This window comes from Dreissena polymorpha, chromosome 14 (genome assembly GCF_020536995.1).
Source record: "Dreissena polymorpha isolate Duluth1 chromosome 14, UMN_Dpol_1.0, whole genome shotgun sequence".
NCBI classification, from domain to species: domain Eukaryota; kingdom Metazoa; phylum Mollusca; class Bivalvia; order Myida; family Dreissenidae; genus Dreissena; species Dreissena polymorpha.
Window position 1 is genome coordinate 56,732,145 of NC_068368.1, and position 27,589 is coordinate 56,759,733.

General features: G+C 34.2%; 1 protein-coding gene and 1 long non-coding RNA gene across 2 annotated transcripts in view; one reads left to right on the plus strand and one right to left on the minus strand.

Annotated features, from left to right (window-relative positions):
• LOC127856921 (adenylate cyclase type 10-like) overlaps positions 1-27,589 on the minus strand; it is a 79,394-nt gene that overhangs the window by 44,471 nt on the left and 7,334 nt on the right. The window contains exons 3-12 of the mRNA XM_052393118.1: positions 26,629-26,766; positions 24,040-24,186; positions 22,512-22,717; positions 17,863-17,941; positions 16,095-16,265; positions 10,415-10,497; positions 10,043-10,193; positions 3,347-3,378; positions 2,452-2,570; positions 678-754 (exon numbers count right to left, since the gene is read on the minus strand). Coding sequence (XP_052249078.1) covers positions 678-754; positions 2,452-2,570; positions 3,347-3,378; positions 10,043-10,193; positions 10,415-10,497; positions 16,095-16,265; positions 17,863-17,941; positions 22,512-22,717; positions 24,040-24,186; positions 26,629-26,766 — 1,203 coding nt within the window. The remainder of the gene's footprint in view (positions 1-677; positions 755-2,451; positions 2,571-3,346; positions 3,379-10,042; positions 10,194-10,414; positions 10,498-16,094; positions 16,266-17,862; positions 17,942-22,511; positions 22,718-24,039; positions 24,187-26,628; positions 26,767-27,589) is intronic.
• Positions 20,954-21,397, plus strand: LOC127856942 (uncharacterized). Its single transcript, XR_008038244.1, has 2 exons — positions 20,954-21,099; positions 21,256-21,397. It is a non-coding gene; the product is annotated as an uncharacterized LOC127856942 (long non-coding RNA).

Here is a 27,589-nt window from a genome sequence, read left to right on the forward strand (position 1 = left end):
ATATGCATAAAAAATTCCCACTTATTTATCAAACTTTTATTATAAATAGATTTGTAGCGTTGTAGCTCTAACTATGTATCAATTTAATTTAAACAATAATTATAAGTCATTTGAATATTTTCCAATGTCACAAGTCCTTTTTATGGGATTAAGTTCCAACATATTTCATACCAATCCAAATTCAATGGTACTCAACACAAATGTACATGAGCTACACTATGGGAAAATTGGTCTTAAGGCATGTGCATTCTGCAGAGATATAAATAGGACAAAACTTTTATGGAATTTTTCATTTAACCCTTTCAGTGCGGGAACCGAATTTAGAAGGCCTTTGCAAACAGTTTGGATCCAGATGAGACGCCACAGAACGTGGCGTCTCATCAGGATCCAAACCGTTTGCTATTTTGATAGTATTCATTGAAAAAAATCGAAGAAAATGCTAATTTTAGAAATTCAGCAGACAATATTTTAGCAGACAACAAATTTCCCAGCATGCAAAGGGTTAAAGGAGGTCTCTTCTCAACAAATATCCAGCCTAGGAAGAAAGAATTGTCCTTGATAAAGCTATGCATGCAGATTGCACAGGCTTATCTTAGACGCCACTCTACGCACATACATTAAACCCCATTGTTTAAGAGCACGGCGGATAGATCATCTAAGATTGCGCTGCATAATACCTGAATATTCATGTCTCTTTGGATGCCCTACTACACCACAGAAGGTTGTACCAGTGGTGACACCAATTGATACATTTCTGGAAAATATTACAGCACAATGTAATATCAATATTTAAATAAAACACATTTGGATTAAAGTAACTTAAACATGTCTCTTAGAATTATAAATATGATGTTCCAAAAGCAGTTCATCTCCTATAATCCTTGCAGACATTTTGATTGCTAAATACTCATGAAACTTATTTTATCCGTTAAGTTGTATACCAGGGCTTGAAATTAACACTCGCACACTTGCAAAATGCGAGTGAAAAATACCGATTGGGAGTTAAGTTTTAAGCCACTAGTGTTGTTTTGCGAGTAAAGAAATACTGAGAAAAAAAAAGAGTAATATTGCTAAATGCGCGCGACATTGTGAACGCTATACCGTAGGTCAATTTATAGAATGTCCGAATAGCCGTATGCGGAAGCGCGCACCTAGTATGTAGACTGGTATACTTATACTTACATGGCGTCGAAGCGAAAAATAACTAGTTTCTTTTTGCCCACAGACGAAAATAACAATACGAAAGCAAAGTTAACCGTTGAGTTAGAAAAAAAAAAGGAAATTAAATCCTTCTACGAAAACAGTAAAAAGTGGGAAAAAAAACTCAATATAAAACTAAAACTTGTTGTCGATGAAGATGATCACGTCAATCAAATGTTCTACGAGGATTGTGTGCATTTCATGCCTGACCAGATGTCATCGGTATGTAATATATCGAAAAGTACTTATTGTTTATACATAATTAAAATTCATTTTATTAAGCTGCTAATAATTAATTATATGGCTTGCATTGAAAAAAAACGTCGGCATGGGTGTCAAGTACGATATGTATTTTGGTGACGTCACACTCGACACTAGGTATCATAGATGATTTTTTTCAATAATCGAAAATCCATTACAAAATATCCCAAACTGACACATTAACTTTGTTTTCTGAGTGAACATGCACGACACCCTTATATTTGAAAACAATACCCAAAGGGCCTAGCCAACACAAATTTAATTTATCCCATTCGACAATTTCGTGACCCCCACCCACTGCATTTCCTAGAATATCCTTAAATAAATCGGATAATAAAAATATATTCCTAAATAATTCATTCATACATAATTTGCGAAATGTTTTTGCTTTTGCGAGTTGGTATTAAAGCAGCTCGCAATGTTTTGCAAGTAGAAAAAAAGTTAAATTCGAGCCCTGTAAACATATTACATCTTCTTAATTCAATATTTCAAAAGAAGTTATGTTAAATAATACAAGAAACTAATATATACCATTTAGTATTTTATATTAATTAGGATTTTTTTCAACATCATAACTGTAATACATGTATATGTGTTACATGAATAAATGATGTTCTTAAAATCTGAACAAGTTCATCTATATCAATCATACAAAACTACTTTTCCGTGGTGTATTTACACATTCTTACAATTTAATTTAAAACATCATGTTATAATTGTGCAATATCTTGAAAGAGTGTCAATTAAAAAAATAAAACTTGTACAGAATTTGAATTTATGTATATTTGATGAAGAATATAGCGTCCCATAAATACATGGACAAGAACATTACCATTTATTATTTGATTTTTGATCACAGCTCTCGTTGTAATGGTAATCATTTTTCACAATATATTTTTTTTACACAATTTTACCTAAGAGACCAGATTCACTGATCAACGAACAAAATACTGAATTAATTCCCTTTGTTTGCACAAGCCTCTTAAATACCTGACACCTTGCACCTTGTGCAGTTGGCTCTTCATTCTCCCAGAGCTCATGAGGGCATGGGCGCAGTCATTCTCACTCTTGAAGCCAGGCAGCCCAAAGATCAACAGAAATGTGCAGCCCTGGTAACATGACATAACCAGTCAACAAATATACGAACTATTTTACAGATTTTTGTAAGAAGTGATGTTTCCTTATATTTCTTGTAGGAATTAAACATTTTATGCACAACCATTTAGCAAAACGAGAGTATTTTACATATAAAGAGATAATGGTCTAAGCTCTGTGGAAATCTATAATAACTTGCAGTTTGTTTGATAATGTTGCTTTTTGCAATTCAGTTTTGGAGAAAGAAGCATGGAAGCAACAACCACAGAAATAGACAGTCTCAAATTGGTAACAAAAACACTAGTAATAGTTAAATAGTAACATAAAAAAGATCTGCTTATACTAAATAAGCTAAACATTTGTTAACTTAGTATTGTCTTTTTTTAACACATAACCAAACGTATGCCAATCAATTAAAGTAATCTTCTCCAATTTTTTAATTGTGAATAAAAAGAACCTATTATCTCTGCAATCAGATCCTTTTATAGTAATTCTAGAACCTGGTCACCTTTTAACTAATAAGCTACAAAAACAAAACTATATTAAAGACTTAAAAATAAAATGTAAAACGGGCATATCAAAGGTATTATCCCCATTAAAATTGACAATGATTATTTAGCAATGCACATTCCCTCTTTTCCCCTAGATGTTATCTTAAAATAATTTGTAGGTCTAAGAATGTATACATAGCTAAGTTAAACAATTTAAGGACGTACTACTTTCAACTCAACAAGATCCAAAACGACACAATGAACAATAACAAGGAATATAAATTATCAACTATTGTTACCTTATCAAAAAGGAATAATTTATTTAATGAACCTGTAAAATGGAAAAAAAGTCTTATGAACATACAAAATATTGAATATACATGTATGTAATTATGAAAACTGAGGAGCTGCGCCATGAGCGCATGATACGCCCGTCGTTCGCCAATGAAATAGTAAGGTAATAAATAACCCTTTGAATCATTTTTTTACTTCAGTTTATTTGTATTTGAATACATGGTTTATTTTATAAGTACATGAGCATGGAGCGCCGTCTCCTTGACATTCATACCATATCTTTTTTTGAGTATATGTATGCATTTCTTTAGAGGATATGGAGTTGAAGTAAACCTGTTATAGATATTTTGACCAATAATAAAAGAGAAATGTAGATGGGTAAGTGGTAGTGTACAATCGGAATAGAAAAAAGCTCACCTTGTTCAATTTTTCAGGGATACTAAAAAAAAAAAAAAAAAAATCCATCGAAGGATATTTGAGCTACAGTAGGACATTCAATGAAATAACGAAATTTTGACGAACAAAGTCCCATAACTCTGGAACGACAATTCAGAATTCCGTCAAAAACGAAAGGGGATCAGGGTTTATCAATATTAAGATTGTGTTGAAATTTGAAAAAAATCCATCGAAGGATATTTGAGCTACAGTAGGACATTCAATGAAATCATGAAATTTTGACGAACAAAGTCCCATAACTCTGGAACGACAATTCAGAATTCCGTCAAAAACGAAAGGGGATCAGGGTTTATCAATATTAAGATTGTGTTAAAATTTGAAGAAAATCTGTCAAAGGATATTTGACGTAGCGTACGACATTAACAGACGGACGGACGGACGGACAGACGGACGGACGGACGGACGGACGGACAGACGCGGGGTATACCATAATACGTCCCGTCATAGACGGGCGTACAAAAAGATACAGAAGGATCACTACTTTTCTAATACTTTGGATATTTCTAGACGACTTTATAAATCAAATTTTTAAATATAAAGGAGTGTCCAGACATTGATACATATATTATAGGGATAATACACGTTTTCGAGGGCATGATCATCTGCGGGCGCTCGAAAAAATCCGTTCCTGCCCGATTGCGTAGCAGGAACGGATTTTGAGAGCGACGCAGATGATCATGTCCAAGAAAATGTGTATTTTCGCTATTATTGCATAAACAAATCACACATACCAAAATAATTTTAAATAACATTATAACAATATGTTTTGTTCATTTGACATCGACTAAATAATTTGATCATTTCAATACAGTTCAAGGTTGTGTTTTACATATGCCTCACTCGGTCATAATCCGAAATGATGAGGCTTTACCTTCGGATAGGCAGTTTTCGATTTAAACTGTGTTTATACAGTGGATTAATGCAAGTTGATATGCAGCCACGCAAAGTAAGAAATGAGGAATTATTTTGGAATTTACAGCAGGAACGTTGAAGGTACATAAACACTTACATTTACAGCATAGTCTTTTGAACGTGTTAAGTAAATAACCTTAACTTCATCGACGTTGCCAATAAAATAAAGCTGTTATCAAGAGAGTGCAGATGGTATAATTTGAAAAGTGGATTGAAATAGTCATTATCCCTGCATGCATGAGGAAACTGGTGCTTATTCACTTCCCCATTTATGCTTGGAAAGTCGTCGAAGGCTGGAGAAAGGAAGTAACTGCGCGTGGACCAGATTATGGATATGAAAAACACATAACAGGGCTTGAACGGCACGTGAATCGCATTGTTAATACACGATTTCTCCCGTTCAAGCCCTCTTTTTGCCCAGTTTTTGCAACCCCCCAGAGGGCATTATAGAAAAAGTTTATGCAATAATTAATAATCACATTCTTGGAGCTTAGAAAAACACAATATAACATTCTTAATTCCTTATATATATAAGACAGTCCAAGAGACAGCCTTTTCCTACATTTATATCTGTTGACCTTGAAGTGGTGACCTTGATCTTGAGCCACAGTGGTTTACTCATGACTTCTGGCTACCTTTGCAGCAGGCAGATATGAATACAATGTAGGCTAAACTATTGACCTTTAATTTTGAGACAGCATGATCAATTAATGCCTTCTACACATTGTAAAAGTGGCCTTAACATTATAACAACTTTTCATTAACTTCCAAGAAAGCGTATAAGATTTATGGTGCAGACACAAAAATGAAGGCTTACTTTTTGCTTTAACTATAACCTTGCCCATAAACTTGGGTGACTTCTGCAAATCAATTGAGCCGTGTTGCGACAAAACCTGTATTCGTGACATCAGTTATGACGTTGGTAAATTCTCTGTAAAGTGACGTCAACATTATTTTAAATTTGCACGATTTCTTCATCACTGAAACATGTGAATCTGTGTAGCTGTTTTGAACAGTTTTGTATTTGTGAAACATCTTTTATATGAAATGACGTGATATGGATAATGAAATAGAAGTAAGTAATATATTTTATTATTATTAGCTATTTAGCAAAATTAGTTTGATCTAAATATTTAATAGAATATAGAGGACAAGACATGTTTACAAATTAACAACCATATTGAACGTTGTTAAGATATTCAGTGAATGAACATGTTATATTTACAGTAGACTTTATCAGACTAAAAGTATATTTTTATTTGTAGATGAATTGTTGTAAGAGTTGATCCCAACCTTTAATTGCAACCATGGGGTTACACATAACAAGGCGTAAAAACGTTTTTTTTGTCAAATAAACTGACCAATTCTTATTTGTTGTGCCGATCCTTAAGCTTAACAGTTTTTCTAATTCAAAGCAAAATAGAATTTGTAATTTGTTAGTATTTGTTATCGTTGTTTATTATAAACTCGACCATATTCTCTAAATTATTATTTATCCAACTTCTATATAGATTTAAATAGATTTACATGTAGGAAAGGATATTATTACATATAATTTTGGAAAATTTTTGTCACGTATTATCCTTGTTTCGGTAGGAAATAGCTTGTATATCGCATATATAGATCTACATTGTCTCCTATTATTCAATTACTGAGTGCAAAAACAAATCTCTGTAATTTCGCGTATAGAAACTTGTATCAATTATTTTATGCTTGAATAATTGGCATATTTACGTTTCCAGGAACTGGAGAATTTATTGTCCGACCACTTTGGACGAACTCCATCGGTAAGGTATTTACTAATGTAGGCCTATGATCATCGGTTGAAAAGGTTCACACCGCTGAGTACAATTGTGTTTTTTTCAGTATAACACTTTTATAATGCTGTTTAACGAAAAGTGTAAAGTTCCTAAAGTGCAATACAAAGTGAAAGAAAAACAAAACTCGGACATAACCATGCACATTGTCTTCAATTATAGTTACCAATGCAAATGAATATTTTTCGCAAATGCATTATAATTTTGTGTCCTATCAAAACGTATTAAAATGTTTGCCAAAATTGTATTTACTTTTATTTTCAGACACTATCAGTACTTCCGCATGACGACGGAAGAGCCATGGGTGGTCACAATGCGCACAGATGTCGAATGTCCAGAGGTCAATGTTAATGTGGCTATGGATTGCGACCATATTCCATACCAACGAGCGCAGATTGTAGAGGCCGAAACAGACAAGAGTACTTGTACTATTTAAGTTAAATTGTCAGGCCATATCTCAGCGATGCTAACAAGGATGCTACTTGCCGTTGCCCAGAAACATAAAGTATTATAGTTATGTTGTTGCATCTATGGCATCTACGGCGAAAGATTACACACATTATAATGTCAATATTTACAGGGGAATGACAAATAACTTCAAACTAATTTTTCAGTACTTTTTGAATATCCTTAAATGTCTGTTTGAATAAATTGGTTTATTTATAACACATTTAAATAACAATTTTTCATATAAAATGAAATATTTGTATTCACTTCTGCTTGTTTCGATAGAATTCATGTCAAACGAAGAATTCTACATACAATATAAGCTGCATGATAAATAAATTGTGAACATGCTAAGAATTATTATTTTAAATAAAATAGATAAGTGTGAAAAGTAGATATTATTGAAGATTACTCAACTCTTAATTTTTAGGAAAAGCACCTTTGGGAAAATAAAATCTAACATTTTAACACAATGAAATTATTTGTATTATTATTATTGAATAGTGTTAGTTAATTTTTTGATGGTGTAATTGATAGTGTTTGTTTTGAACATGATGTGTGTATTCCTATGAAAAACTAAATGATATGTTGTGAAAAAATGGGAGATTGGTTTAGATTTAAACTGTATGGTTTGCCGTCGATGTAAATATAAGTGGACTATGTTGCTAAGCAACGCATGTTATATCACAGTTTAATGTTAATCACAACTATTTTTAGAACAAACAGATACCTGATAATATATATTTAACAAAATAAATGTATTCTTAAATTTTATTTCATATCTTTTTTATAAGTATGGATTTTGATGAAACATAAATCCGAATGCGGTTGACTTGAAAACGTTGTTAACGTTGTTAATGTCAAAACAAATCTGCAGTTATGTTACTAAAATAAAAGATTTTCTGTAAGTAATGGAGCTATATCTTTAAATTTGGTATCATAATAACAAGCACAGAACAGTCTTTATTAATCTATAGAAAACAAAAAATGTTAAATTTTGTCATAAATACAGGTTTTTTCACGACATGGCTCAATTTAATAACATTATTGAGGACAAAAATCATAACAATATTTCAACAAGAGCTTGTCACAGTTGTGCCAAATCCCCGCCGAAATGTGTTTGCTTGTATGACAGCATTTGTTTTAGAGAGTAGAATAATATTTGTAAAAACAAATAAAGGGAGATAATTCATTATGCTCCGGACAAAAATTTACGTTGAAATTAAATAAAGGGACATAATTCAAACACTAAGGTAGATAGAGTTATGGTTCTTAGTCACTGCACTTCTCCTACTTTCCATCTGTTTAAGTTTCAAATTTCAAGTAAATCCCTTCAGTAGATTTAGAGTTATGCTTAGGACAAAAATTTACTTTAAAATTATATAAAAGGAGAGATAATTCAAAAACTAAGGTAGATAGAGTTATGGTTCTTGGTCACTGTGTCCTCTGAGGTAGTAAAAAGGTTTTTGAAGATTTGAGCTGGTCACCTTGTCTTTAGATTCACTAGAGTGGTAACAAGGTTTTTAAAAGATTTGAACTGGTAACATAGCTTTTTGATGCATACAAACATGATTTAAACAACACACATGACCCAGACTCAAACAGTGCTCATATATTGTTAGATAAACATTCTTAACAATTTCAAGATGTGTAATCAAGCAACCTTTTTTTTTGCAAAGAATTGATCTGAACACCTTGTTTTTAGACGCAGGTGACCCAGATTTAAACTCATCCTAGATATTGTTTCATCAAGATTGAGTCATATATGTGGCCTCTACGTTGATGACAAGTTATTTCTAAAAACCTGGTGAAATATTTTTTGAGGATAAACATTCTTATAAAGTTTCCTCTAGAGGTTTAATGAGCTAAATGTTGACAAAGCACAACACACGACACACAGCAATAGCTCGCCACATTACACTGTACTCCAATATAGTGCGGTCCGTTATAACGCTGTGTCCAATATAACGCGGGGGGTGCTTGGATCCCGTTTTTTCTCCAACCTTCCATTTCTGATTCAAATCCATGTTATGCAACTACTTGTATATTCAGAAAATTCAAAGAAGCCGGCGATCACAGCTTGATTGCTTTATCCGTTCGTTTAACTGATTTTAATCGATAAGAGGTTTAACGACACTCGACAACTAATTGGTGTTAATCTGTTGTGTAATGTCAATAAAGGTGTGAAAACTCGCGAGTCCGTGTTTATTACATGTATTCCCTATCAGAGCGGTTCGGTGCGCTAATTTCAATAAGGTAAGGGCAAGTGTAATAATTATCAAATTAAAGTTATTTAAAACGATTACCTGTTTATGTTTTATATTTATTGTGTATAATATTTCATTGTATATACTATGGCTGTGTAAGTGTGTTATCGTTTATTATATGCTATACAAGCTTGATACATAAAAAGATCTTTGTGTATGTTTAATGTTTCAGTAAGTATACGAAAAGTAAATTAAAAAATCCTGAAGATTTATTTACATGCTAACGCAGTGTAATTGTTAACAGAGATTCACTTAAATTTTTGCCCGTTATCAGAAAGTCCACGGAAAGCACGTTTTTTACATGCTGCGAATGACGCAATAAAACATTACTTTGTACATGTATCGTATTGCATTTAATCTAAATTTAAATTCGCTCGTCCAATGAAAGCTGTGTCCCATAATGCACTGTACTATTTTTCTGAAAAATGGCGTAGGCATATGAATTTGATAACGAAATTCGTAAACATATTTCTTGTAATAAATGTTTAACATTATTTTTTCGTAAGTGATGTTGTAATTATATTGGATTATCGGACAAATGTGCACATTAGAAAAGCGGTATATATACTTTTATCATTCGATTCGATTTATATGCATGCATTTGCGGATGACAACACAGCATGACAATATAAATAAATAAGCTCAAAACTTATAACGCTGTCCGTTTATAACGCTGTTGCGTGGCTTGGACCCCGTCATCCGCGTTATATTGGAGTTACAGTGTAATGAAATGTGCTTTCTAAGTTTACAACAGTAGAAAGCATAACATAAAGTAAACGTTAACATTCCTGACTATGCCTACCATTCATTGCCTTGGTTCTGGAGTACACCAATTCAAAGATGGTCTGAAGAGTGCTGGCAGTGTCTATACCCTCCGACAGCACCAGATTCATGAACACGATGGACACCTGCCTCATTTCAGAGAGATATTCCAGGGGCTGATTGTCATCTAGCTATACAAAATAACAAGCTCTGTTAGTACATATGTTTTGCCCCTCTATCTTTTTACAGAGGCTGGCAACCAATAAAATGTACACTTTAAGGCACTTCTTATGAAACACTTTCATTTTTCTTAATTTCAAGATTTTACCATAATTTCTTGAAAATAAGACATACTTTATTACCCCAAAAATTGTAAGCAAAATCTTTTGGTAGCTCTTTCTTATGCACTGACCTTTTTCAACACTGGTGACAAAATGTAGAGTCGCAGGGCAACATCTAGTTTCATTTCAGTCACTGCTGTTACAATTTTTCTGACTGTAACACAAGCATATGGCAAAAACTAATCAAACAAATTATATTTAAAGCCACACACCCTGAAGTGAAATAAATGTTAATCAATACATATAGATGTAATTTGAAAGTGTGCAAAATTGGCATTAAATATATATAGCCTAGTTAGCAAGTATTTTTTTTATTTTAAAACCAAAAGTTGGATTTCTATACGTACACACATGTATAAGTCCATTTCCACAAACGCGATTATTTTTAAGTTTTAAAGCGCAAAAAGACGGATTTCTACCTTGTACACACCATATATATTTTAACATGGGCTGTTTGTAAAGCATGATTTCTATACGTATAAGTCCATTTCCACAAACGCGATTATTTTTAAGTTTTAAAGCGCAAAAAGACGGATTTCTACCTTGTACACACCATATATATTTTAACAAGGGCTGTTTGTAAAACATGCATGCCCCCCATATGGGCTCTCAGTTGTAGTGACAGCCATTTTGTAAATATGTTTTTTGTCACTGTGACCTTGACCTTTGACCTAGTGACCTGAAAATCAATAGGGGTCATCTGCGAGTCACGGTCAATGTACCTATGAAGTTTCATGATCCTAGCCATAAGCTTTCTTGAGTTTTCATCAGGAAACCATTTTACTATTTCGGGTCACTGTGACCTTGACCTTTGACCTAGTGACCTGAAAATCAATAGGGATCATCTGCCAGTCATGTTCAATGTACCTATGAAGTTTCATGATCCTAGGCAAAAGCGTTCTTGAGTTATCATCCGGAAACCATTTTACTATTTCGGGTCACGGTGACCTTGACCTTTGATCTAGTGACCTCAAAATCAATAGGGGTCATCTGCAAGTCATGATCAATGTACCTATCAAGTTTCATGATCCTAGGCATAAGCGTTCTTGAGTTATCATCTGGAAACCATTTTACTATTTCGGGTCACCGTGACCTTGACCTTTGACCTAGTGACCTGAAAATCAATAGGGGTCATCTGCTAGTCATGATCAATCTACCTATCAAGTTTCATGATCCTAGGCATAAGCGTTCTTGAATTATCATCTGGAAACCATTTTACTATTTCGGGTCACTGTGACCTTGACCTTTGACCTAGTGACCTGAAAATCAATAGGGGTCATCTGCTAGTCATGATCAATCTACCTATCAAGTTTCATGATCCTAGGCATAAGCGTTCTTAAATTATCATCCGGAAAACATTTTACTATTTCAGGTCACAGTGACCTTGACCTTTGACCTAGTGACCTCAAAATCAATAGGGGTCATCTGCAAGTCATGATCAATGTACCTATGAAGTTTCATGATCCTAGGCCCAAGCGTTCTTGAGTTATCATCCAGAAACCACCTGGTGGACGGACCGACAAACCGACCGACAGACCGACCGACATGTGCAAAGCAATATACCCCCTCTTCTTCGAAGGGGGGCATAATAAGCATAGATAAAATCAAATCTATATTTAGTTAGCAAGTTATTTACTATTTTCTTAAATGTTGAAACCGAAAGTAGGATTTCTATACGAATACTTCCATATCGACAAACGCGATTACTTTGAGTTTTAAAGCCCAAAAAGAGGGATTTCTACCTTGTAACCACTAGATATATTCTAATTGGCATAGATTAAATTAAATATAATGCCTAGTTAGCAAGTAATTTTTCAAGCGGTACCGCTTTCTAGACGTATACGTCCATTTCAACAAACGCGATTATTTTTAAGTTTGAAAGGGCAAAAAGACGGATTTCTACCTTGTTACAACAAGATATATTCTATTTGGCATAGATAAAATATGTTTCTGATTTATACTTAATTTTACTTTCATTTCAAGGTGTGTGGCTTTAATTTTGTAACCGAAACAACTATTTAGATAAAAAAACAATGTTTAATAATAACTTTTTCATATATTTGATAATTGATCACGCCCAAACGGAACATTAATAATAAATTAAGTCTGTGCATACAATATTTACACCTTAATATTGTAATTTTGTTATTCATATACATGGATATAGTAGTTTATTTTTTTATCTGGAAACGTCATTGTAACAAAAGCAAATTGTTATTGTGGTTTATGTAATTTTATGGTAAAGTATATTAATGTATTGGTGTTTTTTTGTTTTTTTTAATAGTCCATAGTTTGGTATAATGAATTTCAAATTGCATTTATCATAGCTATACATTAAATAAAAATCCAAACCCCAGTCCAAATGTTCATGTGACATAAACACTGTCTCTAACCTAAAAATAAAATAATTGAATATGTGCTTTATATGAATGGCTTGTTCTGACATGAAAATTAGCAGGCATATAACACAACATTGTCTGCATGGAAAGCTTGTAAGGAATGTGTATATTGGTTGCAAAAAAAACACTGTAAAGAAGAGAACACAAAATTAGGTATCCTTCAGTTAAAATGTTCTCATTAACAAAGAAACAGTTAACCCTTTCCCACCCAAAAGCAAAGTGAAAATGGCTTTTGCAACCAGCATTAAACCAGAACAGCCTGTGAGTAACTGGCAGTCTGTTCAGGTTTTATGCTGTTTGCTAGTCCTCATTATCTTAGGGTTGGAAACGAAGCCTTTCAAACTTCAATATATTAAGAAAGAACTTGAATTTAATTAGATTTTTGTAAAGGACATCAAATGCGTCAAAATGTGTATAAGGGGTAAAGGGTTAAACATAAACATTAGAATTATTAGCAGCTATAGACGAGTTAATTGTTATTGTTTACATTCGGGATTTTCCGCGCATGCGCACTGACTGGTTGGCAAAAACACTGGTTACAGTCACGTAAAATATGTATAAAGGGCTTTTGTTTAGTCAATTAAACGATAAAAAATCCGAAATAAACATTACAACTCTTAAACAACAGTGCAAATATATCATATTTAGTACTAATAAATGTATCATCATATATATAATTTCCTCTTTATAAAAATACAAATTAGTTATTAGTATCAGAGTAAACGTGGTCGGAAGACTAAATACTGACAATACCACACAACAAAACAATACATTAGCCGTATTCTTTTTTATAGTAAGACTTTAAAAAATGATATTTCAAAACTTATAAAACATATATTAATTTGATTATAACTATAAACGGTGTGGATATTGTTATTGCTCATCAGCGACCGAAAGTGTATTATAAGAGGCGCATTTAATCAATTATAAAACAAAGCCATACAAAACGGAATACATTAACAATCGTTAAATGTTGTTGTAATTTTCTTTCCCATAGAATGAATTTTCGTTTCGTTTCCATTGAATAACAATATTAATAAATTTTAATATACAAATGAAAATAAAACCTGCATCTTGTGCAAATTGAACTGTCTTTGCATGTATATTGAAATCTCTTAACAAATAATAAGGAGTGATACATTTAACAATCTAGCATTTTATGATAAATATATGTATTTATTTAATTTATTTTACGCAAATACTGTTTATCCATTGTGATTGCTTGTTTTCATGATGGTGTTACGTGCAATGCAAGAACGTATAATCTTTACACTAAATTGACGAGTTTACATTTGCCGGTACCCGCGGTAAATACATCAATTGTGTAGCAGTAATATTGAACAATATTTTAACTTTAAAGACATAAAGCACTGTATTATTATGATTAAACTGGCTAACAAATAAATACACATGTTCCTGTAAATCCGTTTCGGACAAATATTTCTTTTTTTAATATGTTAAATTATTTATTAAAGCAAATGTTACGTATTTTGGCTTTAATATTTGGCTTGCTCAATATGACTGCTCAATATGCCAAGAGATGACATGGAAGTATCATAAAGTCTGCCACATGTGGTCTATGCAAGGACCCAATTAAAGTATAGGTCCCTATGTTTATGACGCCGGCATGTTTTCTGTGTTATTGTCTGGGCAGTCTCCGATCATAACGAGATAATATGCTTGTGACGAACAACGGTTCAATTAAACACCAGGTTAGAAATGCTGAAACAAGTGTCAAAATTGGTGTGCACAATTAAATAAAACAATTAGATTTATGAATTTATTTGTTGTGTAACAAGGTAAGTTTGTACAGATATATTAAGATTAAAATCAGTTACTATATGTTGCGAACAAAAAGCGATCTATTTGTTGTTTGTTTCCATCCTTATTTGTGTTCTTTCATTAAATTTAATTTATTCTAAACGAATTTACATTTCTGAAATTTTGTATCTAAAATGGACGTGAAAATGCGGTTAGTAGAGATTTTTGTGGTAACCACATACCGAGCTCGTAGATAGTGTACGTTCCACTCCAGAGCTCGTTTTTAGTAAAAACAAATAATAACAACAATATAATCGTTCAAAAAATGAATTTCCACGCATGCTTATGTTTTATTCAGACATAAATAGTAAAATTATATTTGATACAGTTCATGATTATCAGTAAAAACGTTGATAATGTCAACCTTTTCTATATGCGCTTATATGAATTCCACCTCTTTTTGCCAACCAGTGGGCGGAGTCTAAACTTTGCAGGTGCGTGTGACGTCACGCGTTAACTCGTCTATATGGTAAGTATTGCTCTGTGGCTATATACTCTACATGGGGACAGTTTGTAATTCAGATGCTTATTAAAGTTACGGCATTAACAGAGGGTTTTCATGTGTGTCAGGATCACTCTTGGTTTATACAAGCCACTTTGGAGCGATGTTGTTTATCAATAAAGTGATTTACGTTGTTCAGTTAAATGTTTGCTACTGTATCTTATATTGCAAACTTCACTTTTTTGGTGATTGACCACAGCCATTTCTTTTGCCCAATTGGTGAAAAGTACCGGTACAAGCACAATCGTTAGAAATGAGCAAGAATAAACTGAAATTGGGAAAAATTGCGTCATGAAGGCTTAGGTTCAAGCCATAGAGCTGCATAGGGAAATTAAATAAATGTTGCATTTAATTTAGAAATAAAAAATAAAAAAAGGAAACCTTCAATTTCTGGACAATTAGGTTTTTCGCTATTCAGGAAAAGTGCCATTTTCCAGTACTTTATAAAGAAGGTAAAAAATCGCTGGACATGGGCTGACAGAGAGACCCAACACAAGGAGAACAATCATTTGCCATAAAAATAAACTCATTAAAGTAAAAAACAATGTTTAAAATAAATTATGATATGAACCTTCCGTTTAATAATACTAGATTTCATTTGGACAATTGTTATATGTTTTGTGACAATTTGGTGATAAATGAGACCTTATCAAGATTAATGTTGAAAGAAGACGTCAAACAGTGACAAACAAAAAGGAAAAACAAAAGCTCTCTATGTGCATATTATGCTCAGGGCAAATATATACTAACCAATTCTTAGACTTAAGAATAAAGCATAGTATTAGACTCATTTAAAAAATAACCTCAGATTTTGCCTATATACAGCTTAACAGTGTGCTTACTTTTATATCATTCATACATAGTTCATAGCAAAGTATAATACAATTATGGGTGCTAAGTGCCATGCTAGACTTGACTTTCAATAGGTTTTAGAATATTACAGTTATAAGAATATTGTTCAATTTTAGACTGAAATCAGTTGGTGAATTCGGGTGCTGATGAGCTAAAAGTACAAAATAAAATACTAACGCTTTCCAAATCTTGATCCAATCTTGAATTTATTTTCAACTGCAGTCTTGAGCCCAGATACAGGTTTATCAAAATCAGACGAGTCTGAGTCTTTGGTTTTTGAAGGACTGGCCAAATCTAGACTTCCTTTGGCTGGGAACTCTGGTGGCTTTTCATCGGACATTCTTCTTTCTGAATGCATAGATAATGTTTGATTATGTCATGAACTAAACATTATACTGTGTTCCCATTTACGTATTGAATATATCTACTTACCCAATGATTTTGACACAGATGCAATATTTCCCTGCCCATTGAAATATTTTGAATGGATTCTTCGTCGCATGGATTTAACCTCACCCCAAACAAGAGTGCCATCATGGCTCTTATGCGCTCACCTGAGGTCACTAACACTAATAGTAAAAGATTAGGCCTGGTGATAAAGGTTTTGACCCCACTTGACCCACATTCAAACAAAGCCTTCATATTGCCAAGATAAACAAGTTTCATCAAGGGCCATAAATGTTTCCCCTAGGGAGGTAACAAATAGTTCCCTTAAATTTGACCTGGTGACCTCATTTTTGAACACACATGACCCAGGTTTAATATTGTAAAGATAAGCATTCAGAACAAATTTCACAAAGATTTAGTCATTAATGTGGCCTCTTCAGTGGTATCAAGGTTTCTAAGATATTACCTGATGACCTAGTCTCTAAATCCACATATGACCTGATTTCAAACTGTGCCAAGATATTGTCAAAATAAATATTCTGACCAAATTTTATTAAAATTGAGTAATAAATGTGACAAATAGAGTGGTAACAAGGTTTTTCTAAGATTGGGTTCTAATAGGTTGCCTAGTTTTTGAACGCACATGACCCAGATTCAAACTCCAGTTAGTTAGTGTCCAAATAAACATTCTGATCAAATTTCATCAAGTTTGGATGAACAAGAGCTGTCTCCATAGGATGACATATGCTCCCAAAAAACACTTTATAAAAGTTATGAGCATTTTTTAAAACCTAAACGCAGATTTCGAAACCTAACTGTGGACCCTTAGTTCAAGGTCAAGGTCAAACGGGTCAAAATGTGTGTGCGCATGGTGTGCCTTGTCCATATACACATGCATACCAAATATGAAGGTTACATCTGAAGCGACATGGAAGTTATGAGCATTTTTTGAAACCTAAATGCAAAGTGTGACGGACAGACGGACGGAAAGACAGACAGACAGACATTGCGATCCCTATATGCACTCCTTCAAGGGCATAAAAATGTGGCCTTCAGAGCAGTAATGAGCTTAAATTTGATTATGTACAATAGACATCACACAACAGCCAATGTCCGATATAGGGTGATCACAATAGTTAACCTTGAGCATTTCATGCTCAGGAAAGCTAAAAATAAGTCGCATGATTTAACATTGTTATTTCTAATACTGCCAACATTTTCCAATCAGCATAAATCATGCTTTTCTTGCTTGAAGTAGTAAATTAATCTATGGGTTACAATATCTTTCCCATGTATTATGTTTGCATTTACATTTAACAAATAACCCATTTGGTTGCTACATGCTCAACAATGACTGAATGCTTGTTATAATTAGCAAGCATACACAAGTACAAGTAGCAATATAAAATATCAATACATGAAGTTTTCATTAAAAATGTCTACTTGATTTTTAGGTTACAGGCAGAAACCTGAATTTGAAAGTTCTTGAAGGCTGCACAAAAAACATACCTAATCTAATAACTCATTTTGATGGAAATCATTAGGTGTAAAAACCTACCAAAACTTCTTCTTGAAACCAGCACAGTTGTTGGAAGACTTTGACTTCTGGTCCTTTTGGTTGGTATAAGGGACATCAGCTGAATATACATATACACACATAATAAATATTAATAGATCATACCTCACAGTACAGGCCTTTATTTAATTCCAATAAACACAAATATTAACAAATCATGCAATTGTTTATGTACATGCAAATTAATACAGGATTAAATGCACCAAACATCCCAATAGTTTAGCTGACTTTTAAATAACTTACTTAAACAATCTTTGTCACAAACATAACTTAGAATACCCATGAATCACTTTGTTGCATGAATAGCAGCCATGCAAATGGCTAATTTCAAGGGCACATAACTTGGAAATACATTTATCATTGTGAGTGGAAATTTTGACTTGCACATCTACACATAAGGGTGATGACATATGTTGAGGTCTCATTTCAATGGTTTAAGATGTAGAAGTTTTTGGCTCCAAAAACTTTGAACATTTTATGTTTTTGCCATAACATTGATCAATACAAGGGCACAGTCTTCAGGATCAAGATGTACAGCTGCTATGTTCTTAAACAAATAAAAAGAAGAGTTCTGAAGTCAGAGACATATGCCTACCCAAACAGGGCTTTGAACCAGTGACCCCAATTTCAATAGGGGTTATCTACTGTCCAAAGCCAAAGCACATGTGAAGTATCAAGCCAATCTGTCAATTTGTTGACATGTTAATCAGAAAAGATTTTCACACTTATTGTGACAGTGACCTTGCCTTTCACCTAGTGACCCCAATTTCAATACGGGTCATCTACTGTCACAGGCCAATTAACATGGGAAGTATCAAGCCAATCGGTCAATTTGTTGCAAGTTATTGATTGGAAACACTTGTCCCATTTCTTGTGCCAGTGACCTTGACCTTTGACCTAATGACCCCAATTTCAATATGGATCATCTACTGTCCAAGGCCAATGTACATGGGAAGTATCAAGCCAATCAGTCCATTCATTGACAAGTTATTGATTGGGAGCAATTTTCACACTTATTGTGACAGTGACCTTGACCTCTGACCTAGTGACCCCAATTTCAATATGGGTCATCTACTACCCAAGGCCAATCAAGCCAGTTGGTCAATTCATTGACAAGATGTCATTAAAAAATAAGAAGTATGTGTTTGCATGTATGCATTTCTTTGGAACATATTAAGTATCTCCATGTTTAGTTTGGATTATATTTATGACTTCATAATACATGCTCCCCGCCCTTTCATGAATACTCCCTTTAACTTAAAAGAACATTTTATTTTGTTGAAGATTAATTATTCTTTGAATTTTATGATACATGTCATCAATCGGGATTCCTGTTAGACTATCCTGCTTTTGGAATGCTTGTCACCACCTGACAAATGACAATTTGTTTCGACATTGTTAACAAGAGGGACAAAAGGCAGAGCAGATTTTTCAAGTTTTCACTAGTATATACCTATCCTTTAGGCACCTGGTCGATTTTTGCAGCGAAACGCTGTAGCGTATTGAAACGTATACAATTTTTCTCTTCTCAGAACCGGTTTTTTTTAAAGGTAACACGTACAACGTTGTCAAACGTACACGTTTTTCACAATTTTCAATACTGTAACGGATTTTCCCATTTTCAAAATACATTTTATGGTCCACAACGAAAATCAGGCCTAAAAAACATTTTTTACCAGTCACAGTTGTTTATCGACAAACAATTATCTGCTTAAATACGCTATAATTTGTTTTAGAAAGGGATGCCCCATAGTGGTTTCTACTGTATTTTTACGCTTTTATACAACTGAAAATTGAAGTGCATGAGAATACTAAGAAGAAATTAACGTATTTTTACAAACTTTGTCAATAGCAAATAAACCTCTGTAACGTATAAAAACGTATTTTTGAAAAAATCAATACAGATTAATAAACAATATTACACATGATCCATTCAATGATTTGATCTTCTTTTAAACGTTGTCATACAAACATTTGAAATGCAGAACTTTCTTAAGTTTATACCACAAGCATGACAGAAAATAATTGTTTTCAAAATACAACTCATTTGCTTTTTTAAGATGAATTTTGAGCATTTAAATATTTATTGATTTTAACTCTCAATTATTAACCATAAATGGTCGAAACTTTATTTGACAAGTTCATAGTCAACAGACTGTATATTGAACATTCGAACGTCGCAATCTTATTTTAATGTTTTTCTTTGATTAAGTTTCAGTTCATTTACATACATTGATAATTGTATTTGTTAAGAAAACAAGTTTCAGGGTCCTACGCGTAATAGGGGTCAGGTTTGGAAACAATGAAATTTGTATGCGTTCTATAACATTGTAGTCGTTCACTGTAAAAATCGACCTGGTTTTGCGGAGAGAAAAAACGTGTACGTACTAATTCGTTACGGGTGTGCAAAGGCTATAGGGAAAACAAGTAACCCCAAGGTGCTGCCAGTTTGATCACAGGCTCATGATTTGCATGAACTTTGTAGAGGACCACCACAAAATATTACATGCCTAATACCTAACCTCTGAGCTATGTGGTTTCAGAGAAGAAAATTTTCCACTTTATCCATATTAGGAATTTAACTAGTAACCTGAAAGGATGGGAAATTTCGACCTCAGGAACAGGGATTCTCAAAACTTGCTAGAGGACCACTATGCAATGTTTCATGATATATAGAAAACCCTCTGGGCCTTGTGGTTTCCTAAGAGAAGATTTTTAAGGTTATTTAACACATACGTCTGTATCATGTGATCCATAAGGCTTGGCTATTTTAGATTTTAGATTAGGGCATTATTTGAAAAAAAAATAGATTAATACCTGATAATGTTACACACTCATTATTAAACGCCTGAACAGTGTGAATTTCAGTCCACAGTAAAATACTAACATACAAATTTGACTTCATGACTTTAATACTGGGACTTCCAAATATTAAAGTGGTGACTAGGTCTTTCAACTGAACGCTAGAAGAGGAAACGCAATTGATAAAGGGTTTCAAGACTTTGTGTTTTTATACGCCCGTATAAAATACGGGACGTATTATGTGAAACCCCTTGGCGGGCGGACGGGCGGCGGGCGGGCGGCGGGCGGAAGGCATCACTTTGTCCGGACTCTAATTCAAATTGTATTCATCCGATCTTCACCAAACTTGGTCAGCAGTTGCATCTAGTTGATATCTAGGCCAAGTTCGAATATGGGTCATGCCGGGTCAAAAACTAGGTCATAGGGTCAATAAGTGCATTTTCAAAGGGGCCACTTTGTCCGGACTCTATTTCAAATTGTATTCATCCGATCTTCACCAAACTTGGTCAGCAGTTGCATCTAGTTGATATATAGGCCAAGTTCGAATATGGGTCATGCCGGGTCAAAAACTAGGTCATAGGGTCAATTAGTGCATTTTCAACGGCGCCACTTTGTCCGGACTCTAATTCAAATAGTTTTCATCCGATCTTCACCAAACTTGCTCAGAAGTTGAGTCTAGACAATATCTAGGCCAAGTTGGAATATGGGTCATGCCGGGTCAAAAACTAGGTCATGGGGTCACTTAGTGCATTTCAAGGATTTCATGGTGTCCGCTCTCTAAATGAAGTAGTTTTCACCCGATCTTCACCAAATTTGGTCAAAAGTTGTGTCTATATGATATGTAGGTCAGGTTTAAATATGGGTCATGCCGGGTCAAAAACTAGGTCACGAGGTTACTTAGTGCATTTCAAGCATTTAGCATGGTGTCCGCTCTCTAATTGAAGTAGTTTTCATCTGATCTTCACCTAATTTGGTTACAAGTTGTGTCTAGATGATATGTAGGTCAAGTTCGAATATGGGTCATGCCCGGTCAAAAACGAGGTCACATGGTGCATTTAAAGCATTTAGCATGGTGTCCGCTCTCTAATTGAAGTAGTTTTCATCTGATCTTCACCAAATTTAGTCAGATGTTACATCTAAATGATATCTAGGTCAAGTTCAAATATGGGTCATGCCAAGTCAATAACTAGGTCTTGAGGTCACTTAGTGCATTTCAAGCATTGAGCATGGTGTCCAAAACCTTCGAACGGGCGTATCTTGTGACAGTTTGGCACTCTTGTTTTAAATGGCATATAACTCAATAACGCGTTGATCACTCCACAAGATGTGCTTTTCACATACGCAGTGAATGCTGATGACATATTATATAGAAAGTTTAAATTCAGAAGCCTAAGAAATGTGGAAAAAAATGTGGAAGTAGCTTCACAAACCTTTAACTTTTTATGCGGACAGACCAAAAAAACAACCAACCCACAATATGACTCTTAAATACCTATTTTTACCCTTTCCCACTCAGAAGCAAAGTGACCAGAACAGCCTGCAAAGTAACTCACAGTCTGTTCAGGTTTTATGCTGTTTGCTGCTCATCAGTTTTGTAGGGTTTCAAATGTAGCCTTTAAAACTTGAATTTAGTGAGAAAGATCTATAATTTAATTTAACTTTTTATGGGACTACAAAAGCGTCAAAATACCTATCAGAGTGGTAAAAAGTTAAAACAAATGTAGTTTGTTAACATAAATAACAGATTGCCAATACTGTCATGAGCCTCTAATTCTTTTAAACATGACAACCTTGTAAAAAAAAAAAAATTAATACCAGACTTTAAATACCCTCATATGTTTTTCATCCTCCATCGGTTCCAACTCAAACAGGCCCTGTTCGCAATACTCCCAGGTGTCAGGGGAGATCACAACCATCCCTGACTGGCAGAAATGCTCGGCGGCATTGACAGCCGTGACTGCAGGGCCCAGCTCCACATAGTGACGGAACTCCTTGTTACCCAGGAACGTTACTGACATCTCACCTGCAGCTAGACCTGAGGAATGAAGTAATTCACTGGTTTGCAGCAACTTGTGGGCTCATTTCAAAATTGCTGGCCGCGGTTTCTTTTTGTTATATTTGGGGCCTGAATTTAAGCCTCATTTTCAATTTAACAAGAGATGTGTTTGTCAGAAACACAATGCCCCCTACTGGGCCGCTTTGATTTATTATATATTTTTTATCATTTGGCAGGTACAGATAATTATCTCCCTTTAAACCTTATTACTTCCCTTGGATTTGTTTTTTTTACCTTTTACCTTGAAGGATGGCCTTGACCTTTCACCACTCAAATGTGCAACTCCATGAGATACACATGCATGCCAAATATCAAGTTGCTATCTTCATTATTGCAAAAGTAATCGCAAAACTTTAACCAAGGTTCAAGTTTTGGGAAAAAATGACAGACAGGCCAAAAACAATATGCTCCCGATCATTCGATCCTGGGGCATAAAAAGTATATATTTTTCCCAATAAAAGGTTAAAAACCAAATCATGTTGTTGTTTTTTGTAAATATAATATTAAAAACACTTTTATTCTCAATTTTAAATTATTTGTTAGCAAAAAAACAACATCACACACATTCTGCTATTCCATTTTGTGCCACCATGAAATGTTCTTGCTGCTCAGGTTAAGATGACAGGCAGTGATAGTTGTTATACCTTTGAGTAGGTCCAGCAGCGCCCCAAACAAAGAACATTTCAAATGGATTGAAAATATTCATTGAAATCCTATATGGAGCCCGGATCTTTTAATCCATTAACTATTTGTCAATGTGACAATAATGGGTAAAAACATTGATTACAAGTTAGTAAAATGAAAAAAAGAATTTAAAATATTTAAATAAAAACAAAATGTGGTTGCTTTCAAGGTATAACCATTAATCAATGTCCTAAAATTAAAAAAAAAACTTACACATTTTCACTCAAGAAAGTGTATGTGAAAATGTTGTTTTCTAACTTTACTATAATATACTGTAATACCCTGACATCAAACAGATGTTCTCTATTTACATGCAGTTTCATTAATAATCTTTAAAAAAACAATCTATCACTTAATTAAGTGAAATTAAGAATACAATTTCCAATTGAACAGGTATAGGTCATATTTATAAACTTTTAAACAAAATGCCTGGGTCAGTAACCCAAAACAGAATCTCACAGAAATTTTTTCTTAATTTCTTTAAAGGAAAAAAACATAGATATGTGGCCAGTTGATGTAAAACTACTTTCATTTTGCATAATGCAGTTTTACTGTGGTTAGGAATCAATTGAAGTTTGTTTTTTACCACAAATTTCATGTAAATTAACAACCCCTACCTATTTTAACAGTGAGTTTAACACCAATGTCTGTATCCCACTCCCCACACTTCTCCTGTATGTCAAGGCAACATTTTGCGACTTTTACAAATTCACTTTGGAGTTCTTCCTTTCTTCCGACCCGCCATATAGCTAATATGGCATCACCTTAAACAAAACAAATTGTACACATACCACGTTTTAACAACTGTAAATGATAACTCAAAAAGGGTTGTTTACAAAAAATATTAACATAACAAGGGCTGTTTGTAAAACACGAATGCCCCCCAAATGGACTGTCAGTTGTAGTGGAAGCCATTGTGTGAATACGTAAGCTGTCTTTGGCTGAGTATTCATGTAATCACTCTCACCTAAGTATCAATAGTTTATTTATGTTTATATCATCCGGAAACCATTTTACTGCTTCAGGTCACTGTGACTTTTACATTTGACCTAGTGACCTGAAAATCAATAGTGGTCATCTGAAAGTCATGATCAATGTACCTATGAAGTTTCATGATCCTAGGCCTAAGCATTCTTAAGTTATCAACCGGTAACCATTTTACTGTTTTGAGTCACTGTGACCTTGACCTTTGACCTAGTGACCTGAAAATCAATAGGGGTCATCTGCAAGTCATGATCAATGTACCTATGAAGTTTCATGAGTCTATGCCTAAGCATTCTTGAGTTTTCATCCGGAAACCATTCTTATGTTTAGTAACTGTGACCTTGACCTTTGACCTAGTGACCTGAAAATCAATAGGGGTCATCTGCCAGTCATGATCAGTGTACCTCTGAAGTTTCATGATCCTAGGCCTAAGCGTTCTTGAGTTATCATCCGGTAACCATTTTACTGTTTCGAGTCACTGTGACCTTGACCTTTGACCTAGTGACCTGAAAATCAATAGAGGTCATCTGCCAGTCGTGACCAATGTACCTATGAAGTTTCATGATCCTAGGCCTAAGCATTCTTAAGTTATCAACCGGTAACCATTTTACTGTTTTGAGTCACTGTGACCTTGACCTTTGACCTAGTGACCTGAAAATCAATAGGGGTCATCTGCAAGTCATGATCAATGTACCTATGAAGTTTCATGAGTCTATGCCTAAGCATTCTTGAGTTTTCATCCGGAAACCATTCTTATGTTTAGTAACTGTGACCTTGACCTTTGACCTAGTGACCTGAAAATCAATAGGGGTCATCTGCCAGTCATGATCAGTGTACCTCTGAAGTTTCATGATCCTAGGCCTAAGCGTTCTTGAGTTATCATCCGGTAACCATTTTACTGTTTCGAGTCACTGTGACCTTGACCTTTGACCTAGTGACCTGAAAATCAATAGAGGTCATCTGCCAGTCGTGATCAATGTACCTATGAAGTTTCATGATCCTAGGCCTAAGCATTCTTGAGTTATCATCCAGAAACCATTTTATTGTTTCGAGTCACTGTGACCTTGAGCTTTGACCTAGTAACCTGAAAATCAATAGGGGTCATCTGCCAGTCATGATCAATGTACCTATGAAGTTTCATGATCCTAGGCCTAGGCATTCTTGAGTTTTCATCCGGAAACCATCAGGGGTTTTTCTGCCTATTTTGAGAAAAGGAGTCTGACCAAATTGGGAATTTTTTATCGACAAAATTGGTCATTTTGGGATTTTTTGCTTCGATGAAACGGCTCATTTGGGAAAAAATTGTGAATTAATCATGCTTAAATAATTCAGTGGTTTAACAAATAAATTTGTTTTTATTTGGTTATTTTGTCTTCTTTATGTAAACAGATGCAATATTGGGCATGTTCAACGTTAATTCAATTACTGCAGTTTTGTTTTTCAGTTACAGTTACACTCTGTGATAAGAACTGAACAGTCAAGACCTTATAGCAAATATTTTTGGCCAAAACAAACACTGGTTAGTCACACAAGTTATAAGACACTTCTTAAAAAAAAAAAAAAAAAAAATAATTTTTTTTTTTTTTTTTTTTAGGAAATTGGGAATTTTTTTTATAATTCCGGTTTGGGATCGGATCCGTTTGCTTTGGGAGTGCCTCCGTTGTCCAGAGGCGCAGACAGTGCTGAAAAACCCCTGACCATTTTACTATTTCGAGTCACTGTGACCTTGACCTTTGACCTAGTGACCTGAAAATCAATAGCGGTCTTCTGAAAGTCATTATCAATGTACCTATGAAGTTGAATTATCCTAGGCCTAAGCATTTTTGAGTTATCTGGAAACCATTTTACTGTTTAGTCACTGTGACCTTGACCTTTGACCTAGTGACCTGAATATAAATAGGGGTCATCTGCCAGTCATGATCAATGTACCTATGAAGTTTCATTGTCCTAGGCCTAAGAGTTCTTGAGTAATCATCCAGAAACCATTTCGTGGACGGACCAACGGACGGACCGACGGACAGACCGACCAACATGTTCAAAACAATATACCCCCTCTTCTTCGAAGGAAGGCATAATTATAGTGTTACTTTTTGTCACACATTATTGACAAAAAACTATTCTTGCTAAATACAGATTGATAACACCTGAACAACACATATACTTTCATTTTATTGATTATTTATGTTGATTTCTAAAATATAAAACATACAAACTGTACTTACCAGCAAATTTAAGGATATCTCCATCTGATCTTAGAATTCCCTCTACAAGAGCGCTGAGATATTCATTAAGGGTCCGGGTCAGTTGATCAACACCAGACTGTCCCATATGACTGTATTTTTCACATAGAGCAGTAAACCCTGCATTATATGTAATACATATTTATTTACTTATATTTTAATCAAAAAAATATGTACATCAAAGTTAATCTTCATGAACTCGTACAAGTTTATAATAAAAAATGACTTAGCACACACTACAGTACAGTAAAACTAATCTTTTATTTGGTTTCACTTCAAATTTTAAAACATGGAAACCAGAATAACAACTGTGAGCATTATGCTTTAGCAGATTTTACAACAATAGCTGAAGTGTTTAAATAAAAGTTCATAAAAACTTTATTTAATATCAGCATACTTTGGCTAGACTATCACTTCTATAAAAACTAGAGCTTTGTCACAGACGTGATGAATACCCCCAGATGCAGCATTGACACATAATATTTTGCATGTCATCTTTACAAAAAACAGCGGACACCATGCTCAATTTTTAAAATGCACTAAGTGACCCCGTGACCTAGTTTTTGACCCAGAAAGGCCCATGTTCTAACTTGGCCTTAAGATCATCTCCATAAAACTTCTGACCAAGTTTGGTGAAGATCGGATGTAAACTACTTGAATTAGAGAGTGGAAACCATGCTGAATGTTAAAAAACGCACTAAGTGACCCCGTGACCTAGTTTTAAGCCCAGAATGGCCCATGTACAAACTTGTCCTAGAGATCATTTAGATAAAACTTGTGACCAAGTTTGGTGAGGATTGGATGAAAACTACTTGAATTAGAGAGCGGACAACATGGTTAGGTTTAAAACGCACTAAGATAACCCGTGACCTAGTTTTTGACCCGGCATGACCCATATTCATACTTGACCTAGACATTATCTAGATACAACTTCTGACCAAGT